Consider the following 23,361-nt stretch of genomic DNA (forward strand, 5'->3'; position numbering starts at 1 on the left):
GGCCCATTTGCAACAGTACTGAGCAAGTAACATGCTGCAGGCAACATCTTATTTTGCTCTTCCTGTCAACCTTAGTTTTAACTTCTTCGTTTCCTGTGGTTGTGAGCAATATCTGTGGACTTCGTGGGCAACATAGAACTCAGGGCCTGTGGATTACATCCACCCTTAATCACAGTGCATCCACTCCCTTAGCATCCCTACTCTGCCATTGTGGGAGAGAGGAAGACGATACTGGGCTAGCTGGACCTGTAATCTGACCCAGTATGGGATTTCTAATGTTCTTCTTACATGTGGAAGAATACTGGTCTGTTTTAAAAAAAAAAAAAAAAAATCTATTTCATTATGTATGGACATCCATCACCCATAAAAGCATGGCTTCTCAAAGTGTCAGAGAAGCATATGTTTAGGCCGTGGTAGAATATAATACAGCAATGGAAAGAGACAGCTAAGTGAATATATTCACTTTTCAGTCATTTCTAAAGTTAATGAATATTGCACTTGCTTCCATCAAGGTTGATTTACACCTGTTTGAGAAATTTACTGGTCATGAGAATCTTTGGTTTGGTCTGACAAGGTGGAAAGACAGCTGCAGCATTTTAACTTACTCTGATCCTCGAGAGTAGTGTACTGCTGTGAGAGTGCATGCAGGATGTTGTTTCCTCCCAGCCTGAGGAATGTGTGTAGTCCCATATGTAAACAGGAGCACGCCCTTTGACAACATGCTTTCCTATGGGGAAAATAGGCAGAAAGTAACCACAGCTCCTAGATGCAAAAGATGCTTTTATTTCCATTTAGTTGTAATCAAAAACCAGGCAACTGAAAGCAATTGTTACAGCTGCTTCCACAGTAGTTACTTCTGCGCTGTTGTAAAACCAATAAAATCTGTAAGTTGTGGCCACATCATGTCACAGGCAAACTTGCCTTGAACTCCAGTGGCAACGTATCACGTGTGCGCGACCATTTCATCGTCTGAATCCTAAATACAGTGGTATAACATGAATTGCACTAATAAATTCTTAGCCTGAATGTGCTTATGGAAACTAACATGTGACTTTTTATTTTTTTAAACTTGGAGCATCTTAAAATATATCACATTCCAGAGTATGAAATTCCTAACTAGTCTTCATGCCATAATCAAAAATGGTCTTTTAAATAAGATTTAAATTCAAATACAACTGTTTCCAATTATTAGTTTGGATTTTTCTTTGTCTTGCTAAGTGTGAATGCTCATGAATAATTTTCATCAGGATGCTGAGAGTACCCAGTGCTGCCATCAATTAAGTCTTCTTCTGCTAATGGCATAATATGCCAAGGCTCTTTCCAAAAATAATAATGTTGCCTTTTTGATAGGAGCAATCTTATTTTCTTACTTGGGGAGTTAAAAAAAAGATATAAAAAAAAATCCATGTGACGGAAAGAAGATTCTTTGGCTGGTGAATTTATGACTGCTCTTACTCCATTGCATGACTTGTAGTGTTTGGAAAGGGGCAGCTTGTTGTCTGACTGTTCATAGCTTTTGTTATATTTGAAGATGGGTGTTGGAAAACTTACCAGATACCTGCTACCTGAAAAACTAAATTAAGTAATAGGAGGAAGTCCCAGAAACAACACTGTTCAGACAAGTCCTGCAGGTGCTGGGAGCAGGAAAGGTTCTAGGATTTCTACAGAGTGCTGTCTTTAGATCCTAAATGGGAGCTCAGCCCCCTTTAATCTGTGACTTCCCAGATATGCACTTAAAGGCCATATCTCTTGCCTTGTCCCAGCCTGCTAGAAAGTAAAGTCGGATTGTCTCCTACACCTTCAGCCAGAACTTCCTGGCAGATTGCCCCTGCTTTTCTCCCAGTCTGCTGCCAGCTTCTTTTTAATTATCTCACTCTTTTGAATGGCGGCAGTTTCTGCCTTCTTGTACTCATGGCTTTGTCAACTAGCCAGAGTGTGAAATTAACATTCTTGTCTGTTTCATGGCCTCCATAGGGTTTTAAAAGCAGCCCTAAAACAGACTAGAGTCTTGCTAATTTCACTCTGCCACTGCTTGACAAAACTATGAATAACAGAAGCACTGGAGAGGTTAGTCTGCAGACTCAGGAAAGAATTGCTGAAGCAGTTTATGTAGTAAAGGTTATCTTCACAACTGGAAGGGCTAGAAACTTAACGGTGTCTGTAACTAAAGCTTTCCACTGTAATGAAATGAAATCTTGCCGTAAGAGCCCTGATCTTTGTATTACCTGACCCCAGTGAGTATAATAAACTTGTACTTAGCACTCTTCCCTTCCAGGGTTTTACGAATTCATGTCCTCCCAACACCCTTTTAGGCAGCATAGTATATCAATAGATGCTTACTTTTTCCATTGATATAGAGCACTCTTGTTTCCCACTGACTTCTCTGAGTTTATTATTAGAGCTGCAAAGCTCTTTCAACCAGGCTTCCATTGAACATCTGAGGATTGGTATTGTAGAAATATGAAACTGTAATCTTACTTGCTGCTTTCTTTTGCAGATACTGCAAGAGAAGAGGCTGGGTGAGATCCACATTAATTATGTCAGTTCCACAAACCAGCACCTCCAAGGGGAAAGTGATGCTGAAAGAATACAGTGGGCGCAGAATTGAAGTGGAGCACATTTTCAAATGGATCACAGCACATGCAGCTTCTCGCATTAAAACCGTCTACAACTCGGAACATTTAAAGGAAGAGTGGAACAAAAGTGACCAGTATCGAGTGAAAATATACCTGTTTGCTAACCTTGACCAGCCTCCAGCATTCTTCTCTGCACTAAGTGTAAAGTTTACTGGAAGAGTTGAGTTTATTTTTGTGAATGTAGAAAACTGGGACAACAAAAGTTATATGGCAGAAATTGGGATCTACAAGACCCCATCTTATGTGCTTAGAACTCCGGAGGGAATTTACAGATATGGGAATAACACTGGTGAATTTATATCTCTGCGTGCCATGGATACATTCTTGCGCTCACTGCAGCCTGAAGTTAATGATTTATTTGTGTTGAGCTTAGTTTTGGTTAATCTGATGGCTTGGATGGACTTGTTTATCACACAGGGTGCTACCATAAAGCGCTTTGTGGTTCTTATAAGCACTTTAGGGACGTATAATTCTTTATTAATTATTTCCTGGCTCCCTGTGTTAGGTTTTTTGCAGCTACCTTACCTAGATAGCTTTTATGAGTATAGTTTAAAACTGTTCAGGTATTCTAATACAACTACTCTGGCTTCATGGGTAAGAGCTGACTGGATGTTCTACTCATCACACCCAGCCCTATTCCTCAGCACTTACCTTGGTCATGGTTTACTAATAGATTACTTTGAGAAAAAAAGAAGACGCAATAACAACAACGACGAAGTCAATGCCAACAATTTGGAATGGCTGTCAAGCCTGTGGGACTGGTATACCAGTTACTTGTTCCACCCCATCGCTTCTTTTCAACAATTCCCCTTTGAATCAGATTGGGATGAAGACCCAGATTTGTTCTTAGAGCGCTTGGCTTTCCCTGATCTCTGGCTCCACCCTCTAATACCAACAGATTATATCAAAAACTTACCCATGTGGAAGTTTAGATGCCTTGGCATCCATTCTGAAGAGGAGATGTTGGAAGCGTCTCCAGAAAGTGAAAGTGACTCTGAGAGCGAAAGCAAAGAGGTCTTCAGTAGTGAAAAGGAAGTCTCTGAGGACGATGAGCTGAGCACAGTTCACAATCCCAGTGAAGGAAAGCCTCGGTGCAATGCTGACAACTGCTCATGTGCCAAGAAATATTGTCCTAATGAGCCATATGAAAGGAAAGCTAGGTCATATGGGTCATGTAGCTCTACAGAAAACATGGAGCCAGATTGGTCAGCTTGGCCCTCCAACATGTTGCACTGTACAGAATGCGTTGTATGTCTAGAGAATTTTGAGAATGGATGTCTCCTCATGGGTTTACCGTGTGGCCACGTGTTTCATCAGAATTGCATTGTGATGTGGCTAGCTGGGGGGCGACACTGCTGCCCGGTTTGTAGGTGGGCTTCTTATAAGAAAAAGCAGCCATACACCCATCAGCAGCCTTTATCAAATGAGATCCCATCTTAGCTGTGTGCTAATGTTCTTTGTAAGCTTTCAGTATATTACTGCTTGCCTTTTAAATGTGTTAGTCACTTAAAGATTTTGTGGTTTGGAGTTTTAGTTTAAATGTTAGTGCAGTGAACGAAAATATACATGATGCTAATGTTAATGACAGAATCATTTGGTTGCCTTGTATGTTGAAACTGGATGCATACTTATTGTATCATAATTTTTTCTTTACAATGTTTGGAAACTTACTGCTGTTTTTTGTAAGCACAAAAATCAAACCTAAAACAAAAGCGTATTCCAGCAAAAGTTTACAAGTTAGAATGTTGGGTGAACATTGGAATTCTAACCTGAGGTAATTGCTTAATTTTAAGTGTTTCTTATTTTAGAGTCTGTTCAGCACACCTCTGTTGAATAATGTATGTTCTACGACAGTACCATTTAAAAACAAATCCTTGAAATAAATTATTTTAAAAGGAGAAGGCTGCAGATTTGTAATGTTAATTGTTTTGATAAATATCCTCTGTATGGTTGCAGATGTCTTGCCAGTTTGATTTATCTGTGAAGACAAATAAAAACGTAATACAATTTTTGTCTCTCTTGTATGCGGAAGCAATGCAAAAAACCATTTAGTGCAACTGGTTATCTCATTCCAAACCATTTAAATGATTGTTTCAGGCGTGTGCAAGTCCCATGCATCATTTTTATGGTGGTGCTGGAATTCATTTATTATTGCAGTGGCTCCCAAAGTATGTTAGGCACTTGCCAAGCAAAGGAAGACAGCATGTCCCTGGCTTGAAGTGTTCTCATTTGTAAGCATTTCTAAGCCCATGTGTTGTGTTTGTGTGCACTTCTGCTTAACCCAGTGATTCTCAGATTCATTTTACCAACTACTTTGTAAATGGGAAATCTTCCCTTCAACCTGTCTCCCCTTAGGACCTTTCTTCTATGGACAGTCATGAAAGTGTAGCTGTGGTGCTTAGTATAAGTACTGCTATGCCTACAGGGCAGAGTGCTATCCCTTAACAACTAAAGCAGCTTTTTTGATGCTGTTGTTTAAATACCAAGTTTGAAATGACAAAGTCCAGTCATTTCCTGGGGGAAGAGAGATGGCTGTTTTCAATACCATGAGAAAGTATGTTCTATACCTTTGTGATGCAGAGAACAGATGGAGATATTTGAATGATATTCTTCAAAATCATCTAGCTGAAAATCTAGTATGGAAATTTTTCAGCGCAAAAGGTAATTGCTTGGGAAAATGTTATGAGCGTGTGTAAGAAGAAAGGGCTAGAACGTAAAGTGTTCTGCAAAGTTTACCTTGTACCTGCTATAATAGATGTTATAAAAGCAAATGACCTGTATTTGTTTTGCTTGTTTTTTGGTTCATAGCCCTGTACATAGGATGGTGGCAGTTAAGCAGAGGTGAATGATGGGGAATGTGGATGCAGATCCTTTTGGATACTCGCCATCGTTTCCTTCCAAGCACCATTTACAGTGAGTTTGGGTATTAATTAGCTAATGGCTTATTTAATGGTGTTTTTTGTGTAGGAAATCAAATTTATAAAATTGATATTTTTTTAATGCTACAAAGTAGCTTGCCTGGTGGATAATGCAGATACTAGAATATTTATTGGGGCAGGGAACCTTTTTTAATTATGTCTATTTTTTCCTCATTTCTATTCCCAGTTTTGAAACAATAAATGTTATAGTGAGGGACTGATAGCAACAGGGGATGACAGTAACTTTTTTACTTGCTGGACATATTTCCTCAGGTATTTTCCCCTTCCTGTAGTTCACACATCTATATATTTGTAATTCTGGCACTGGTCTTGTGGAGGAGTGCCCTGGTTGGAGTAAAGGAGTTACTCTGGCAATTCAGAGCGTTTGTATTTTAATTCCTGATTCAGTAAAGAACTCGGGTTTGTGATTAAGCACAAGGAAGCATCTAAGTCCAGTTGGTATCAAGACATTCCAAGTTGAGCTAGAATAGGGCTGTTGCTCTAAATTGAAGCCTCTGCAATCTGAAAATGGGGGGCCTAGAAACACCTGGGTGAAAATACGTAAGAGACTGGCTAGTTTCTTGATCTTATATTAACAAACGTTTTTAGAAGCAGGACATTGGGTGCCGTGGTCCCCTGGTTTCCCTGTGGCAGGTTAGGGTGTTATGTTGCATCTTGTATCAAGGTTGATGGTAGCTTTAGGATGAGTTTAGAGTTTTTCTATAGGATGGTTTGGATAGGGATGATCCTGCCTCAGGTAGGGGGTTGGATTAGATGATCTCTGGAGGTCTCTTCCAGCCTGACTTCTCTATGGTTTTGGTGTAATGAAAACAATATCAAACTTACTAAATTAGCACTCTAAAAGCATAGGTCCTTCCTTGTACATAGATATCAAGCAAACATGCACTACACTGCAAAATAAATAAGAATCTCATGAAACACCACATACCAGTCTGTTTCTGTTTGGTAAATGAACTTAAGCAATTGCTGTTTAAATAGTTAGGAGAGGCACAGAGGACATAGCTACAGAAATGAAGTTGGATTCATATGATTCACGGTAATGAGATAATGATCCTTTCCTCTGTAGATATCTAGGTTGTGAGTGGTAGCGAAAGTATTTTTTCCATCTGGCTGCCTGCTAGCCTGTGTGAAATAAATTGCTTAAACCAAAAACCAACTTCCAGATCTGCTTCAGACCCACAGCAATTGGCATACTTAACAGCAGTCTAAGCAGAAAAAACACTAATGTGCAAGTAAAAGGTTTGATTTTGAACACCTTTTCAACGTGAATACAGAAGTGGTCACTATACTAGTGATAACTCTTCAAAACCTTTTTGAGTAGTTCTGATAATACATGTGGCATGTACACAACATGTGATGGTGTAATCTAATAGTTTTATTGCACTCAGTTGGGATGACCTGCATGGCTGCCTCACACTTTATGCCACTTAATGGGCCTGTCACTCTGGTAAAACATGTCTATTCTACCACCACCATCTCTTCCTTGCATGTGCACAAGCACCATATAAACGAGGCCAAAAGAATTAACTATTGCCATTCTATTTCATACATAAGGGAGGCAGTTATTACAGCAGTACAACAGCAGCCTGTTATTACAGGGCCAGTTATTACAGCAGCCTGTGAGATACGTAGACGTAATTTACCAGCTAAAGTAATGCAACTTTTGGCTATTGCAACAAACAGAAAATAGGTTAGTATGATTGACCCTCTTGTGCAAATATTATTTGAGGAAATAAATGACAGCTTTACTTCTAATTTAGATGTCAGAGTGGAGCCCTGGGAATCAGAAAACCCAGGTCCCTGCTCTGCTGTTTGACTTCAAACAAATCATTTTCAACCTCCTGTGCCTCCGTTTTCCCCATAATGGGACCAGTCCTAGCCATGACTCTTAAAGGTCATCAGAATGACTAGCTGAAAAGTGCTCTGCATTGTTCTATCCAATTAAACCTGTAAAAGAAAGGTAGGGTGACAACTACTATTCTCTCCAGCCATAAGAACTCTACATGCCTATAGCCTCCCCATTCCACAAACAATTACTTGTCTATCCCAACTCAGTATGCACGCTGTAGCTAAGGCCAAATTCTGATGGTGATGTGACCAAAACCAAATCCAGTCAATATCTTGTTAGGAATTTTTAATTGTCTTGGCTGTTCTCAGGTTGAGATTACAGAGATGGCTATAGGACCTCTTAAGTCATTTCTGGGGCTTGGAGAGGCCCTAAAATTCAGCAGCCTTTCCTATAGCCAGTGCTGCCTGGAATCTGCAGGGCTGTGTGCTGATCTTCCATGGAGATTTGTCCCCTAATCATAGCTTTCAAAGACGGCTTTGGAACAGTTCTACTGTCTACTCGATCTTCAGTCAAGGAATATATTGCCCTATGCTTATATGTGGCATAAAGCAGCTGGAGTATAGTGGAAGATCTTGCCCCATAAGCCTTTCCTAGCCCCATAGAAAGGAGCCAGACTGCTATCTGCCCTACCTATATTCCATTAAAAGCATGGCACCAATTCAGCTTGAATTTAAACTGGTGCTGCTTGGCTTCTTCCAGGGGACTGGCATCTGTGCAACCAGGGGAATAATTTGATCCATTCTGTTGGAAGGGGTGGGGGAATATAAACTAGTTCCCACACAGCATGATGATGTCCAGGAGTGTAAATACTGGCATTTTACTTACTTCCCACAGGTACTCTGTTGTCAAAAGGGAATTTTGCAAAACTAAATCAACAGGAGGCTGTGTTTATGCAGACATAAACACAGGTGCAGGAGTGTCTTTGGGCAAAAATAACAACACTCCCTCTAGTTGTGTTATGCTAACTTCTGCCTGCATTGAACCTAGTATGATGTCTTTTATGGCAACTGTTATGGTGCTCAGTACACAAGAACATTTTCTCTTCTCCTTCCATGAGTGGTCCAGTTACTGCTAATAGACTGCATCTGCAACTAAAGACTGCCATAAAAGTAGGCACCACAGGACAATGTCAAGCAGTGGTGCAGGGAAGAAGAGAAGAAGAATTCAGGATTCAACCCTAGTAATTGGTTTAAAGCCATTATCCAAATTCTGATATTTGCGTGTGGTAAAAGTTCACGTGTATGATAGATCACTACAAGCACAGAGCTATACTATTTAGGGGGTGGCAGGGTTGCCAACGTAATTTTTTTTACTTTCAATCTGAAAGCTTTTTACTGACCGCCAGCCTCTTTTTTACTGACACATTTTCATTGATATGTGTTTTACTTAATGTAACTCATGCCCTCCTGCCTGATACCAGTTAAAAGGGCTGAGTTCAAATTTAGGGATTTGACATCAACCACAGTAAAAGGCTTTGGTTGTAAAACCATAGTAAAAACGTTTGCAGTATTTTTTTTTCTTGGATTGGTAACCCTGCTTTATTACGATGGTCTTACACTGTGGTTCCCACCCCTGCTGCCAGGGACCCCCTACTCACCCCTACACCCAGATGCCTCTGCCTGCACCCTGCACCATGCTCCCACCAGCCCCGCTTCCTCCGTCTTAGTGCGAACACCAAAAGAAGCCTACCTGATGCCCAGCAGCATTACAGGCAGCTTGGGACACGAGAGCAGTAGCACACGATTAAGAGAATGCTTCCTGCAGGGTGCTGCACTCCCACTTAAGCACCAGGTGGTGCTGCCATTTTCTCTTTCAGAGCTTTTTTTTTTTACTGACTGCTTAAGTCTTTTTACTAACTTTACTGACAGCCATTTTCAGCCCAGTATATTTACTGACATCTGGCAACCCTAGGGGTGGGAGAAGACTGGAGGTAGATATTCTCTGCTTAGGACTAGCAAAATCATAGACAATGAGGGTGGAAAGGGACCTCAACAAGTCATCTCGGCCACCCGCCCTGCTCAAAGCAGGCTCCTCCCCAACTAGTGGGGGAACTGCAGCAGCTTCTTTGGAGCGTGGTCAATATATCCTCAAGAGACCCCAGGTAGAGGACCGTGCCCTCTGCTACAGAGGAATGCAAACTCCCACCCCCCGTCCATACCCACCTGACCACGGGGTGATTTTTTTTTTCTCAACCCCAAATGCGGTACTTGTTTTATTCTTTTTCCATAGTCAAAAAGTGACTGAAAACTAAGTGCTGGGTACATGGGGACTGGAGCAGGCGGGACCAGGGAGGCAGCGTTGCAAGGAGCGGAGGGGCTCGGGACTGTCAGTGCCCCCCCGCTGCAAGGTGCAGAGCTGCTGTGGCCGGGGGGGGGCGAAGGCCGTGTTTCGCAGCCCCCAGGACGGTTTGTGAGGTTGCAGCTGGGCCTCATCTGGGCCCCCTGGCCTGTGTGTGGCGCCCCCACATGTCCCTCTGGCCCGGGTCTCTCCGCAGCTGTGAGGGGACGCCCCGGGGCCCTGCCCAGCCCCTGTGGGCAGCCAGCACAAGCCTCTGCCAGTATCCGCAGCAGCCAGGGCATGAAGTGGTTAAACAACCCCCTCCCCCTTCTGTGACGCTCCCTCTGTGACTGTCTACAATCACCTGCACTTAAAAGGTTAAATGCCCCCCCCCTTTGTGCCAGTGCGCATGCGCAAGGCCCCATCCCGCCCTCGCCTAGCAGCGAGCACAAAAAGCGTGCGGCGTTATTTCTTTCTCCTCCCAGCGGGCTGCGCACGCGCCGCAGCGGCCACGTGACCCTCGGGCGGAAGAAAGGAGGGAAGGGATGGGCTGGGTCGCGAATTTCCCTGCCTCTTGCTGACGTAGTGGAGGAGGGGACGGAAACCCGGAAGGGCCAGAACGCGCAGGGCGGCGATGGGCCTGTTCGGGAAGACCCCGGAGAAGCCACCGAAGGAGCTGGTAATGGCGGTGGGCGCGGGGCGGCCGTTGTCATGGCGGCGGGCTAGGCCGTAGCCAGGCCCGCGGGGGGTCGGCCGGAGCGCGGGCCCCACGAGAGGCTCCGGGGGTGCTGGCAGGTGAGGCGGTCAGGTGCGAAGCCTGGGAGGAGTCCGGGTGGGTGATGCTGGCTAGGGCCTTCCCCTGGGGCACCCCCACGGCTAGCGAGTTTGAGGAGCCTGCAGGCCCCGAGGCAGAGCCAGCAACTCGTTGAACGCCGGCCTCGTGCAGGGAGTCTCGGAGGCAGCAGAAGAAAGCATGTCCGATCGGGTGAGAGAAGAGAATTTTCCCTCGAAGAGAAAAATGGAGGACGTGACGACGTGGGGCTCCGTGGGGGCGGTCGCCCCGATTCACACCCCCCAAGGGCTAGCCCTGGGTGCAGGTCGTCGGAATCAGCGGGACAGCTATTGAAGAAGAAATGGCAGAAAGTCTCTTGTGAGAGCAGATCATCTCCATTGCCGATCGCTTCGGCAGCCCGCGAGCGAACGCCGCTCATCTGCGAGCAAATGTTGTCCTCTGCCAGGAGGCTGCCGACGCACTTTTTGGCGCCCTCCTCGTGTCCGGGGCGTTGCAGAAAGTGGAGCCGTGGGCAGGAGTGGAGCTAGATTTGCGATTGGATGGAAGCGCTGCAGCACAGTGGTCTCCAGAGCTCTTCCCACTTCTCCTGAGACTGCAGGTGGGAGGGTTGTGTGGGTCAGTGGCAAACCACCTCTCCAGCGCTAGCACCTCTCTCCTGCTCCCCAAGGTCCTGTAACAATTGGGAAGCTGTGGAGGAAGGGGTGGGAGCGAGGGTTGTTTCTGCTTTCCCACAGCTGGGAAGTGACTTGCCGATATGTGCTAGTGACTGACGCACGCACCGTGGGCTGACAGGGCAGTTGAGTGAGGAGCTCGTGACCAATTTATTTTTGGGTAGGAATGACTATGGGACCACATTGTGTACTAGCCTAAGTGGTTTTCTGTCTAGAACAGAGGTAGGCAACGTTTTTTGGCTGGAGTGCCGAAAGCCCTCACAATACCTAACTTGGAAAGTGCAGTCTACAAAGTGTGCAGGAGACTTCTTGTTTTTCCAAGGATTGTGTCAATCCAGGAGCACGTTGACATGTGATTTTTTGGCTTTGTCCACATACAGATGATGGACCAGTTTCATTGAATATGTGGAGGGTTTTTTTAACTGACAGAAGTAAACTGATACAAAACAGTCTTTCAGGTCAAGTAGCTTTTTACTAAGTGGCTCTAAATTTAAATAGGTATGTGTATATAGACCTACACTGGCTTCCCTGAAATTGGCTAAAAAAAAATCTCAACTAAAAGTGGTGCCATTTTGTGTGTAGAAGAGGTCTTTCTTGATCCATTCCTCTTCGCACAAGGACCCATTACAGTATGAACAGTTCTTAATCCAGCCTGTCTCCTTTCATACGGTGTCAGATACCAACTCCCAAATCTGAGCCACTCTCTGGTGTTACCGCTCAATGTGTGGATTTCATCTGCCCCATCTGAGCATTTGTAATTGCAGCTTTTGACTGTGTGCTGTGCTGTTGGGTACTGCATTCACACAGGGAGCTGTCCAAGATGTTCATGTTGTGAAGTGTTGTTTTGAAGCGTCCATATCCAGATCTCAATCTGTTCAGCTTGACCCATGGCAGCTTTTCCAATCCAGCCTTTTATTTGCTTACATAAAAAGACGTTGACTCTACATCCGTCTAAAACTCTTTGAATCTCAGTATACAAGTTTCTTGTCTGCTTTGGTTGTAATTCTCAGTTCAGAGAGAAACAACACAACTGAGGAAGGTGGTGTTCAACTTGATGATTAGTACCAATTCATTTTTTTTTTCCATGCCAACCCTATGCTCCAGTGTCTAAAATAGCCTTTTAACTAGGGAGCACTTGTAATTTCACATCATATTTACTAATTTAACAAGGATAATATTGCTATTGCTGCTACTAGTTACCTAACACAGGACACTGAGTTTTATGCCTATTCCATTTGCTTAACATAGTACAATTTACAGCTGTCTGTGATTTCTTTTTAAATGATCTTTAGATCACCAGAGACAGGTATTGCCTGTGAGGTCAAGCCGCTGAAGATGTATGAGCTCTACTCCTTTCCTCCCATAGTAGTTGCCAGGGGTCCTGCTCTCCTTGAGATGGCTACCCTCCCCCATTACTAGCTAGCCACCATGCTATATCTGTTTGAATGAGTAGGCCTGGGATTTTTTTTGCCTCTTTACTGCTACTCACACATTTATAAAGTAATGAAATACAGTCCATGTTCTACAGCTGGGAAACAAAGGTGCATAAAGATCAAGTGACTTACTCGGAGTAATGTGGCAAATCTGAGGCTGAGCTGGAAACAGAACCCAGACTCCCTTCATTGCTGTCTTCAAATAATCATGAGGCCAGTGCTAATCAACAGAGGAGATGGAGCTGAGAAGTAGCAGGTTCAACTTTGACATGACTATTGCTATGGTCCCACCACGCTATCTTAGACAGTAGCATGAATGAGATTTAAATAGAACTGCACTGATATATTGGGCCAGGTCATATTGATACTGCTAAAAGGAAAACTGTCATTATTGGGAATTGGCCTTTTTTGCTGATGTGGCTGATAATGTTACCAATAGATGTGACATGCATGCACGCAGCCACAGCATGCACGTGACCAGGACTGCAGTCTGGCAGCTTGGAGAGCAGTGTCTGGCCAGTAAAGTGTTGGGGGGGCAACTTAAGGCCCCCATAGTGAGGGAGGGAGTGTGGGGACTGGGGGTGCAATTTAAGGCCCCCATGGTGAGGGGGGGAGCGTGGGGGCAGGGCCTGCCCAGGCGGGGGGGTGGGGAATGGAGCCACAGGTAGCTTGTCTGCAAGAGGGGGGCAGCTCCTGCTGCTATGCACACCCCTGGGGGAGGCACAGGGTGGGGGGTATGTGCTCCCCCCCCCCCCCCCGATTTGTGCTTGGGGCAAGGGTGGGCTGGAGGCTGCACTGACCTCTTCCTGGCAGGGGGCCTGGGCCAGGGCTGTATTTAGGGCAGGCAGTGACAGCACTGGGAGGGGGGACCATGGGGTGTGCTATGGCCACCCCAAAATCCCTCGTAGTCCCTCCTCCCAGTGCTGCTGCCTACCCTGAGCACAGCCCCAGCCAAGCCCCCACTCCAGGAAGAGGCTGGCCCAGCCCCTGGCCCTAAGCCTGCAGCAGGCAGCCCCCTGTGCATAAATCCAGGGGGCATATAGCCCCTATCCCTCTGCCAGGTGGGGGTGTGCAGTAGCAGGAACCACCCACAGCTCTGTCCCACGTCCTGCCCTGCCTCTGCCCCACTCCCTCCCTCACTGTGGGGACCTCAGTCTGCCCCCCCACCATGCCTTTTCCCACTCCCCTCCACAGACTTACTGGTCGGACACTACTCTCCAATCTGCCAGGCTGCATCTTGGCAATCGGATCGGTATCAACTTATATGGATAGATTATAATTGACAATTGGTATCAACCAAAAAAATATTTATTGGTGCACCCCTAGATGTAAGGCTTGTTTCCATAGTAGAGGTGTAATTGTAGCTAATTTTGGGTCAGCTGGGAAATAGGTTTGTCTGTATAAATCTGAGCACTCGACTCATGGGAGCTTGTTCCAGGACACAAATATTGGAATAAATACTTGTGGAGTGCCCAGAAAAGTAGCTAGATTTGCTGACTGCTGTTAGTTGACAGTCCATTAACTGGAGTTTAATAATAATTCTAACGTGGACTTGCCTGAGGCGGGGTAGGCAGCCTTTTAAACACCTGCTTACCAAGCTGATGCTTGTGCTCAGGCTCACATCTCCTCACCCCAGCAATTTTGTGTAGTGCTGTGCTTGCCTGGCTCTCTGGAAAAATAAAGGAAACTAACCCTGGAAAGCAGAAGTGCACCAATACATCGGTCCCATACCGTATCGGCACTGATATAAGGAAAATCGACATAATCAAGTTTTTGGCTGATGTGGCTGGTAGTGTTGCCGATAAATGCCGCGTGCATACATGCAGTTGCAGGGCAGCACACAGATGATCAGAGTGCTGAAGATGTGATCAGGGCACCTGCATGGTAGGGACATCTGCAAGTGTGGTGCAGGGAGGCACTTGCAAGGTGGGCTGCCCAGGGGTTCATGGCTTGCACTGGTAGGGCCCACACAGCGTGCAGCCCTCACTAGTGTGATCTGTGCATCCTGTGGCCCCCAGCTGCTTAGTTAACATTGGCAGTCAAGGATGATTGTCTTGTCTGTGGATCTCAGGTGGCTGACAAGGCCAATACAGGATCGACAGGTTCTATTGCAACTCAAGCATGTGTTTCCATGTGGGGTGGATGGCTCTGTATTCCTGATTAGGTCTATGGCACTGTTTCTTCCACTCCTGCTTTTCTGTGTCCTGTTGTCATTGTGAGGTTTCAGAATACTGAGATCCTTGAAGTAGAGTCTTTGTCTATTTGGAGCGGTCCTGGACGATAGCCTCTCATGAGTTGATGCTGATGATGCATTTTTTTCAAGTTTTTGAAGCGCTTTCTCTGCCCTCCTCTTGAGCATACACTTTGACTGAGCTGGGAGAATAGAACTAGCTTCAGGAATCGGAGTCGGACATCTGAATGACACTGCTGGTCCAGCAAAGTTTATATCGATGCTCATGGTATATGCTTGTTGATGCGTTTGTCTGTTGGCTGCTTAGTAGGACAGCCCTGATTTAAAAATCCCTAAGGGGTATGTCCTTGAATGAATGCCAGCGTCAAAATCAGTAGGACAACTATTGAAGAAGATGTGTCAGAAAGTTGCCTACAAGAGCAGATCATCCCCATTGCTGGTCACTTCCAGCAGAAAATGTGGAATGCTGCTAGAAATGTATTTCTTCCAGTCTTGGTTTTCCTGCTCTGGTTTTCTCTACACTTATCTTACTGCCCATAAAGGTTATACTGTTGCTAAAGGGAAGGAAAAACGAGCAGAGAGCAATCATGAAATAATGGGTTTTCATCTAAAGCCTGTAACTGAAAACTGCCAAATTTTCTCTGCAAATCCTGCAAAACTATCTGAGCCTCCACATACATGAATCTCCCTTCCTCTTTCCTCTTCTAGATGCACATTTTAAATTTGTTCCAGTGCTGCAGGTTTCATAAACAGTAGCTTGTTTTTGTTTGATAGGACTTATGTGGTGCTGGCCACTGAGGAGCACCAGGCACATTAGCTTCGGTGGCTGTCGAAGGCCTGATTCTGATGTTTTCACTCCGTGAGCAATGCTTGCTGTGGGACTGGTCCAAACATGTTCCATTGCACTTGCTCCACTAGAATTGTTTTCTGCAACTCCATGCTTGGTTATTGGAATAAGTTCTATTTGGATAAGTACAGATCTGCTGCATTTGCACGTCAGAGCAGTTGTTCCATTCAGCGGGCCAACTGGAATCCCTTTCCAGGTCTGAATGTATTATATATGTACTCATGTGTACATCTTCTAAACTGGACAGAGTAGTCGTCTTGGAGTTCCTGCATGGCATGCGGAGCATGTACGTAATTCTGTCAGAGGCTTGTTTCCTAGGGAAAGGGGTGTGATGTCTTTCTAAAGAGCTTAGTTTGTGAATATGCTTTAAAAACCTACCTACAAAGCTCACTTCTTAAAAATGGGTCAGTTCAATGATATGTGCTTTCTTTTCTTTTTTTAGGTAAATGAATGGTCACTGAAGATGAGGAAAGAAATGAGAGTGATAGACAGACAGATTCGAGGTTTGTATCTTCACATCTTTTTCCTTTCTCTATCAGTTCCAATGAAAACGCTAGAAAAGCACCCTTGGACTTCTCAGGAACTTTAATCTATACATTCTAGATATAGAAATGAAAAATTGGATGAAAAGTCTAAACCTGCTCTTAGGATCGCATACAGACTTGGTGTAAGCATTGGAAACCCTTCTGGAAGTCTCTATGGGGAAGATGTTTCAGAATTACTTAAGTCTCATACACTTTCAATACAAGTAACACTCCTAAATCCCATTTGGTAAAGTGACTTGAGTTTTACGGCCTAAGTTGCTTGGGCACTTCTGAAAACTTTAGTTTAGGTCAAACTATCCAGGAACCTCAGCTATGTAGGTCATATTTTAGGTGAAGCAAGCGTGCAATGGTGTATAGCAAATATAAAAATCAAGTGTAATTTACCTGTCATTTGAGGAAGTGGCAAACAGGAGGGTGTAAGATAAGGAACAAGGTCTTGCTTCCAGTAATCCAGGGGAGTTTTCTATTGACTTCAGTGGGTGCAGCATTAGGCCTTCTATATAGTCAGGGATGGGAAAGGTGCTTGGTCTTGAACTATGTTGTTATATTTTCTGATTTGTTTCTTTCTCCACCTTCCCAGCAGCTGAAAAGTTTTAAAACTGAGCTGTTCACCAGGGTTTTCTCTGGGGCCATATTGGCAGAGGACTTTCTGTATTGGCTTTTGGTTACTGGATGTTTGTTTTTTATATGCCCAGTTCCTATTTAATCTCTTGGTAAGTCCAGATGTGTGCGCATGTGCAGTTGGTGGCACCTCAAAACTGTTTGAGGCACTGCAAACTGCACACAGTGCACATGCACCCATTCACCATACTGCAGATTAGCAGCATGGTGTCAAAATTTGACACTAGGAGAGCTGTGTCAAAAAAACCCCAAAAAACTGCCACCAAAAAAAGCAGCATAGTGCACATGGCATCAATGTGCACGGTCAGAAATGGAGCCTGGCTGTCCAGAGCCACGATATGACTGCTGGCCAAACTCCATACAGCCGGATCAGTGCTGCTGCTATCCTGGGACACCCACCAGTCCCCAGGTAGGGCTGCTGGGGCAAAGGAGTTGGTCCCAACCTTTATCCCACCCAGTACAATTTGGCACGCACCAGAGTGTGCATGCAGGGGCGTGCCCTTGGGCAAAAAGCAGTAGGACAAATATGTGCTGCTGCTATTCATGCTGTGGGAAAATGTGTGCACTTGTCTGTATGTGCCCTCTGTGTCTGTCTGTAAAATGGGAACAGAGTCTGTGTACCTTATAGGAGCGCTGAGACTTTCTTATGTTCGTAAAGCGCTTTGACTTCCACATGTATCGGATGCTAGTCTTAAACAAGTCAGACGAGACTAATCCTATCTGCAAATTGTATGTTAGAGTTTATGCATGTTAGAAGAGCAAACTGGGTACATCATTGTTCTTGGTAATCACATTTACAAAGCTTTGTTTCATCTCAGTTTTAGAAGGGTTTAGTATTTCACTTGATGTAGCAGTAAGGGATTAGTCTACATAGCAGACAGATTGAGGCAAGGAGATCAGACTGTCAGAACTTTTTTTTTAATGTCACTTTAAAGTATACAGCCTTGCTTTGTGTATGTTGAATCCAGGTAAGTAAGGTTACTTGGGATCTAATCATGGAAACATCTAGTTCTCAGAAGCTGTAGCTGGAAGGCAACAAAATGAGAGGCCTGTAAGATGCATGCATTTTATACACCTATCAATGCAGCAGCCTGTTGTTAGGAAGCCAATGTAGTATGTCATTCAAAGTGTCTTCCTTCAAGCCTTCATCGTGGGTCAGACCTAGCCTCTTGAGGGGACTCCATTCAGAGTACATTGCTGTTTTGTGTAAGAACTGGGCCCCATCCATCATTTGCTGTTGACATGCCATGCTAATTGTCTGGATGTAGCAGCCATTGACCCAACATTTTACTGGGTGTGCTTGTGTTACTACAACAGTTGGCTTCAGATTCTAATGTACTAATACCCTGTTTCATACCATCTGTTACTGGATTGTTCTTGTTTTGATGATGCTTTTTGTTTGGTATGATTTGGTTTTGATAACCAGAATGTTGTTTCAAATTTTCCTGCATGTTCAGATAAATGGAATGTGTCCTATTCTGTCTGTGAGGATATTCATTAATGTAGGAGCAGTGTAGGACTTAGTCCTGCCAAGAACACTTTAACCAAAGAGCTTGAATTTCCAGTGCCCAAGAGCTGCATCACAATCCCTTTTAACAGTTCATGCATGCATGCAAGGCACAGCTCTGTCCTCAAGCCAGCAGCCATGGAAGAGCTACCAGTGAACTGTCTTTGGCTCACTGGTGGGCTTTTAGTATTGCCTTCCAAAGACTGAGTTCACCACTCCTGTGGCACTCTCCCTTCTAGTGATTGCTAGCAGTCCCTTGTGTAACAACACTGTCCATATATAAAAGCTGTCAGTTGATAGATCATGGCAGCTTGTTGTGTATTAAAATTATACAGGACTGTGCAAAACCTGGAAAATGCGTGTCAGACTTCTGTGACAAAACCATTTAAAATTATTAGCTCCTGAGCAGAATGTGCTCAGCTCAGCTCAGTCAGCGTTTCTTTGTTGCTTAAGGCCAGTGACTAGCTTGCAGGAAAAAAGAATATTTCATTTTCTTAGTATCTTGCCTTCTAGCACCTCAGTTCCATTTAAAAAATGCAAGCTAAGCCTCTCGATACAACTGTGAATAAGAACACCTGTCTCCCAACAGACTGGGAAACAGGCATGAGGAAAATTAGTTTTATTGGACAGAAAGGAACCTCCAGGACTGTCCAACACCCTGCATGATACAGGATCTGCTGTTCCTAAGCAGCAGTTTCTGTTGTCCTGCTGTTCTGTTCTACTCCTCTTTGGATCTCCTCCAGTTTCTCAGCATCCCTAAAATGCCGTGCCCAGAACTGGACACAGTGGAGGCCTCCCCAGTGCTGAATAGTCAGTCACCTTGCTTATGTAGCAAACCACTGGCACAGCTGCATGGGAAAGCTGGGAATAAGATCTGTCTCTTCTGATCATCCTGTTACACTTCCTTTATAGTGAAGAAAATTCATACAGTTAGATTGTCTTGGCCTTTAAACCAGGTGAGTTATACCTACTGTAAAAATAGAGAACTATTGGTGCTCCTGGCCTCCTAAAAGGTCAGTGAGGAAGGCTTTGTGTAAAATGGATTAATCTTGGCATTTCCTGCACAATGTAGGGGATTTGTCTTCACTATCTTAAACACTCTTATGGGCACTTAGAGGCCCTGCCCCAGTGTCCTAGAAAGTACAGGGTCGTTTATACTATCTAGACAGCTCCCAGTTGCTTATAAGCATATATTCCTTGTGGCTAACAGGATGAAAACAACACTAAGCCAGACATTTCTGAAAGAGATTATTCGTTTTTGAAGAGAGAATGCTTTTGGTCCCTGTGGATTGGCTGAGCCTGATGTCTTAGAACATCTCTCATCAAATGACATTTGGAGAATGACTCATCCGAAGTAGAAGATTCATTAACTCCCACGCGAAAATCTGCATTGATGTCTCCGTTCCAACTGAGCCTGTGCCAAAAGTGCAGAACCCTACTTTGATGGATAGATTGTCACAGTCTGCCAGCTCCAGACTCCCATCAGGGTAAAATTCTTCCCCTCTGCAGAGCTTGTTGCAACACTAAAAATCACAAGAAACATTTGTTTTGAACTTAGTTTCTTTGCAAGGGATTTCATTGAATCCTCTTTGCCGCAGTATATGCTTAGACCTTCAAACAGATGTAAGGATTCAGTGGGTGCAGGCTCTTGTAAGCTAGTTTTTCAGCCATCCTCCTGGAATGGACACATCCTGGGTCAGGAGAACAGAGCTGCACCAGCTTATCCCCTTGTTTCCTCCTGTGCATGTCTCAATGTGTGGCTCTCTTCTTTGGGTGCACTGTTTATGGCGTGTTTTCTTGCTGTGCATAGTCACAATTATGTCCTCACCTAGTTTAAATCTTCTGTACATTTTACTTGAGTCAAATCCTTTCCTTTAAAAAGGAGAGGCCTGGCTTTGTCAGAAAGCTTGTGAATTCCACTGTATCTCGATTCCAAAATACAATGATTGGAATCTATTTAGTACAGATTTAATTCCATATAGTACATGTACTTCTTCACATACAGTACATTTACATCAAAGACTGGGTGCAAAACTAGAGACCAAATCAGGTGTGAGGCAGCCACTCACATTTTCCTCAATCAATAAATCAATCATTTGATGTTTCCAGAGTAGAGGCTTTCCCTAGATAATACCATGTTGTCCCTGACTCCTTCGAGAGTGATTTCTAAATGCAAAAAAGTCAAAGTGTACCAGCTGCAAAATAATATTGCTTCCAAGACCTTGACACATGATGTGTGGACATCAGTGTAAACTGACTTAGACCAATGAGGGGGAAAAAAAAGGGCAGACACAGAGTATATTTCTTATTAGAATCCATTGCTGAATTATCTAAGGGGGAGTATACACCAGTATTGGCATTACATGTCTTCAGTTATCCCAAGTTAGTCATTTGTTCAATGCAGCTAGGCTATTACCTCCCTAAGTCAGTAATCAATGTTGTAATGGTGTCTACTGCAGCAGCAACTCAGGGATAATTGGTCATCTGTCTGCTCTGGGTCCCATGTAATCTGATGTAAATGATACCGTGTGAACATATTGTGTGTCTGGGTCCCAAGCTCTGTTAAATTGTGATGAAACGGTATAACCTGGAAGCCAGATGCAAAGATTAATTACTTAATGAACTATATATAACAAAAAAGTGAATGATTGTTCTGCAAGATGGAGTGAAGAGATTGGTTAGTACCTGCAGAGCGTACTGAGACTGTGGACCATGTGTTTACAGGTGCTTGCACACATGGTCTAAATTGGGGGCGGGCATTTATTTTGGGGGGGAAGGCTGCTTACTGAGTTTTGGCAAGCCATCGAGGGCCGCATGACAGGCAGCCGGGGGTAGGTAACTATTATTTTCTAAAAATTTTTAAGAGGTCCTGCGGGCCGAATAGAATGGCCTGGCGAGCCGTATGTGGCCTGCGGGCCGCATTTTGCCCACCCTTGGTCTAAATATACAAGCGCTTTCAGCTTCCTTGAACGAGAGGAGCAGGGTGGATCTGTAATAGGCACTGTGGGCAGCTTTAGGCATCTTTGTGTCCTCGCCTCTCATCACGGTGTCTGAGCATCTTTGACAAAGGCCTTGCCTAACCCACAAACTAATTGGAAGGAAGCAAATGTCAGGGTTTTTCCTAAATTCATACATTGTAAGGCCAGAAGGGACCCGGGGAGATCATTGGGTCCAGCCCCCTGCACCAAGCAGGAAAGACAACTGGGGGTCAGGTGACCCCAGCAAGGTGACTGTCTAGTCTCCTCTTGAAGATTTCCAGGGCAGGCGATTGCACCATGTCTGGAGGAAGCCTATCCCTGACCGTGAATAAGTTTTTCCTAATGTTGAGCCTGAATCGGTCTTCCAGGAATTTGTGGAATATATTAAAGATGCTAATAGGACAGAGTTATTGTGTGAGAGGTGTGCCAGCAGGTGGATTTAGCATTTAGTTTTGAATGCCTGAAGCTGGCAGCCATCTACTTCACCCACCAGTGAGTTCCTTGCTGTCTGTCCAGCTCCTGGGAGCCTTTTTTCTCCTGTAGTTGTTGATCTATTTGGCAGCCTTTTCTTTCTTTCTTTTTCCTGCGGAGTGAAGCAGTTGTCACAAAAGGCTGATCTCATAGGAAGCTGGGATCAGTACTACACAAAGGCTTTGGAAATCAGGAAAACAACCTGAACCTGGAGTGTGAGAGGAAGCCAGAGCAAAGACTGGATCGGAGTGATAAATTCCTGGCAATCTATGTTGATTTAAGAAGCACATCTGTGGTTTCAGAACCAGATTTAGCTTTCTTTAGAACAGTGGTTCTCAACCTCATTGGACTTGAGGCACCCCTCCATAATGATTTTAAACTGAGTGATATTGAAACTTAAAAACTATTTTAATATTGCAGTGTTTGCCTCCTTGCAGAGGGGCTAGGCAGTGCAGTTGGGGGATCAGTCAGGCAAGGACAGGCGTGAGCCAGCACTTATCTGCTTATCTCCTCACACCTTCTGGCACCCCAGGGTGATGCAACACCCTGGTTGAGAATCTCGGTTTTGGGACAGCTGACTTTAATTGGTAAATAGGGAGAGCTTTAGTAACTCAGCCTTGATGCCCAGAATCCCTGGATCTATCTGGATACAATCCTGTGGCTGACTGTAGACAGAAATGAGTGCTCCTTGCTAGCACAGCTGTTTGGGGACCTGAATTACCATGCCGTGCCTTAGCAAGCAGCAGGTCTTCAAAAGAGTTTGGCAGTGACTTTCTTTGGGTGGGAGTTGTAATGGAGGAGGCAAGCATTTTCAAAATGCTCTTTCTTAGCAGAATCATTTCTGCCTTTTCAGGTGGGAGCTGATCTTAGCCAAGTACTGATGGTGTGACTGACTGCAAGGGAAATTATAGCATTGGAAATTGTACATAGATTTCACTCTTGAAACTTAAGTAACTATTCTGTTGGCAGTGCATGAGCCAAACATACATCAATGGCTGGCTTGATTCTTTAACGAGGGCTGGTATTGGAGTGGAAAGTGCTGTTATATTAACTTTGAAAGTGGATGCTCCACTGAGTAACAAGCATCTGCTCCAAAACTTTAGCAATTCCTGACTGTTGTCCATGTTTGCTTTTATTCTGATCCAGATATCCAGAGAGAAGAGGAGAAGGTGAAGCGGTCAATAAAAGATGCTGCCAAAAAGGGTCAAAAAGATGTGTGCGTAGTTTTGGCCAAGGAGATGATCCGCTCTCGGAAGGCTGTGAGCAAACTCTACGCGTCCAAAGCGCACATGAACTCTGTTCTCATGGGGATGAAGAACCAGCTTGGTGAGAACATCTTTTTTGAACCTCAGTGAAATTACTGTTCCTTAGGGTAACTGCAGAGGTGAGACTTGACACGCATGGAAGAACAGGGACCAAACCCTGCCAGAATTTGGGAAAAGGTTGTATATTTGGATCCATGTCTACTTGACTCCGAGCCTGAAAACCGTATTTATACTTGAATCACCTGCTCTGTCATTGGAGTTTTTTCTCTAGTGATGCTCAGTAGTTTTCATACCTGGCATGAATACCATTGATACTGAATGCCCCCGTATCCCTGTAC

General features: G+C 44.4%; 1 protein-coding gene across 4 annotated transcripts in view; it reads left to right on the forward strand.

Moving 5' to 3' along the window:
* CHMP3 (charged multivesicular body protein 3) overlaps positions 1-23,361 on the forward strand; it is a 57,131-nt gene that overhangs the window by 27,823 nt on the left and 5,947 nt on the right. For 2 of the 4 annotated variants that reach the window (XM_090035337.1, XM_090035336.1), the window contains exon 4: positions 2,498-4,648. In XM_090035337.1, coding sequence (XP_089891463.1) covers positions 2,498-4,076 — 1,579 coding nt within the window. In that variant the 3' untranslated portion in view covers positions 4,077-4,648. Of the gene's footprint in view, positions 1-2,497; positions 4,649-10,223; positions 10,381-16,078; positions 16,140-22,904; positions 23,085-23,361 lie in introns of those variants that run through there. The other 2 variants (XM_090035338.1, XM_090035339.1) reach the window with 2 other exon arrangements.

Source organism: Crocodylus siamensis, chromosome 2 (assembly GCF_052110815.1).
Source record: "Crocodylus siamensis isolate JL-2025a chromosome 2, ASM5211081v1, whole genome shotgun sequence".
Taxonomy (NCBI): domain Eukaryota; kingdom Metazoa; phylum Chordata; order Crocodylia; family Crocodylidae; genus Crocodylus; species Crocodylus siamensis.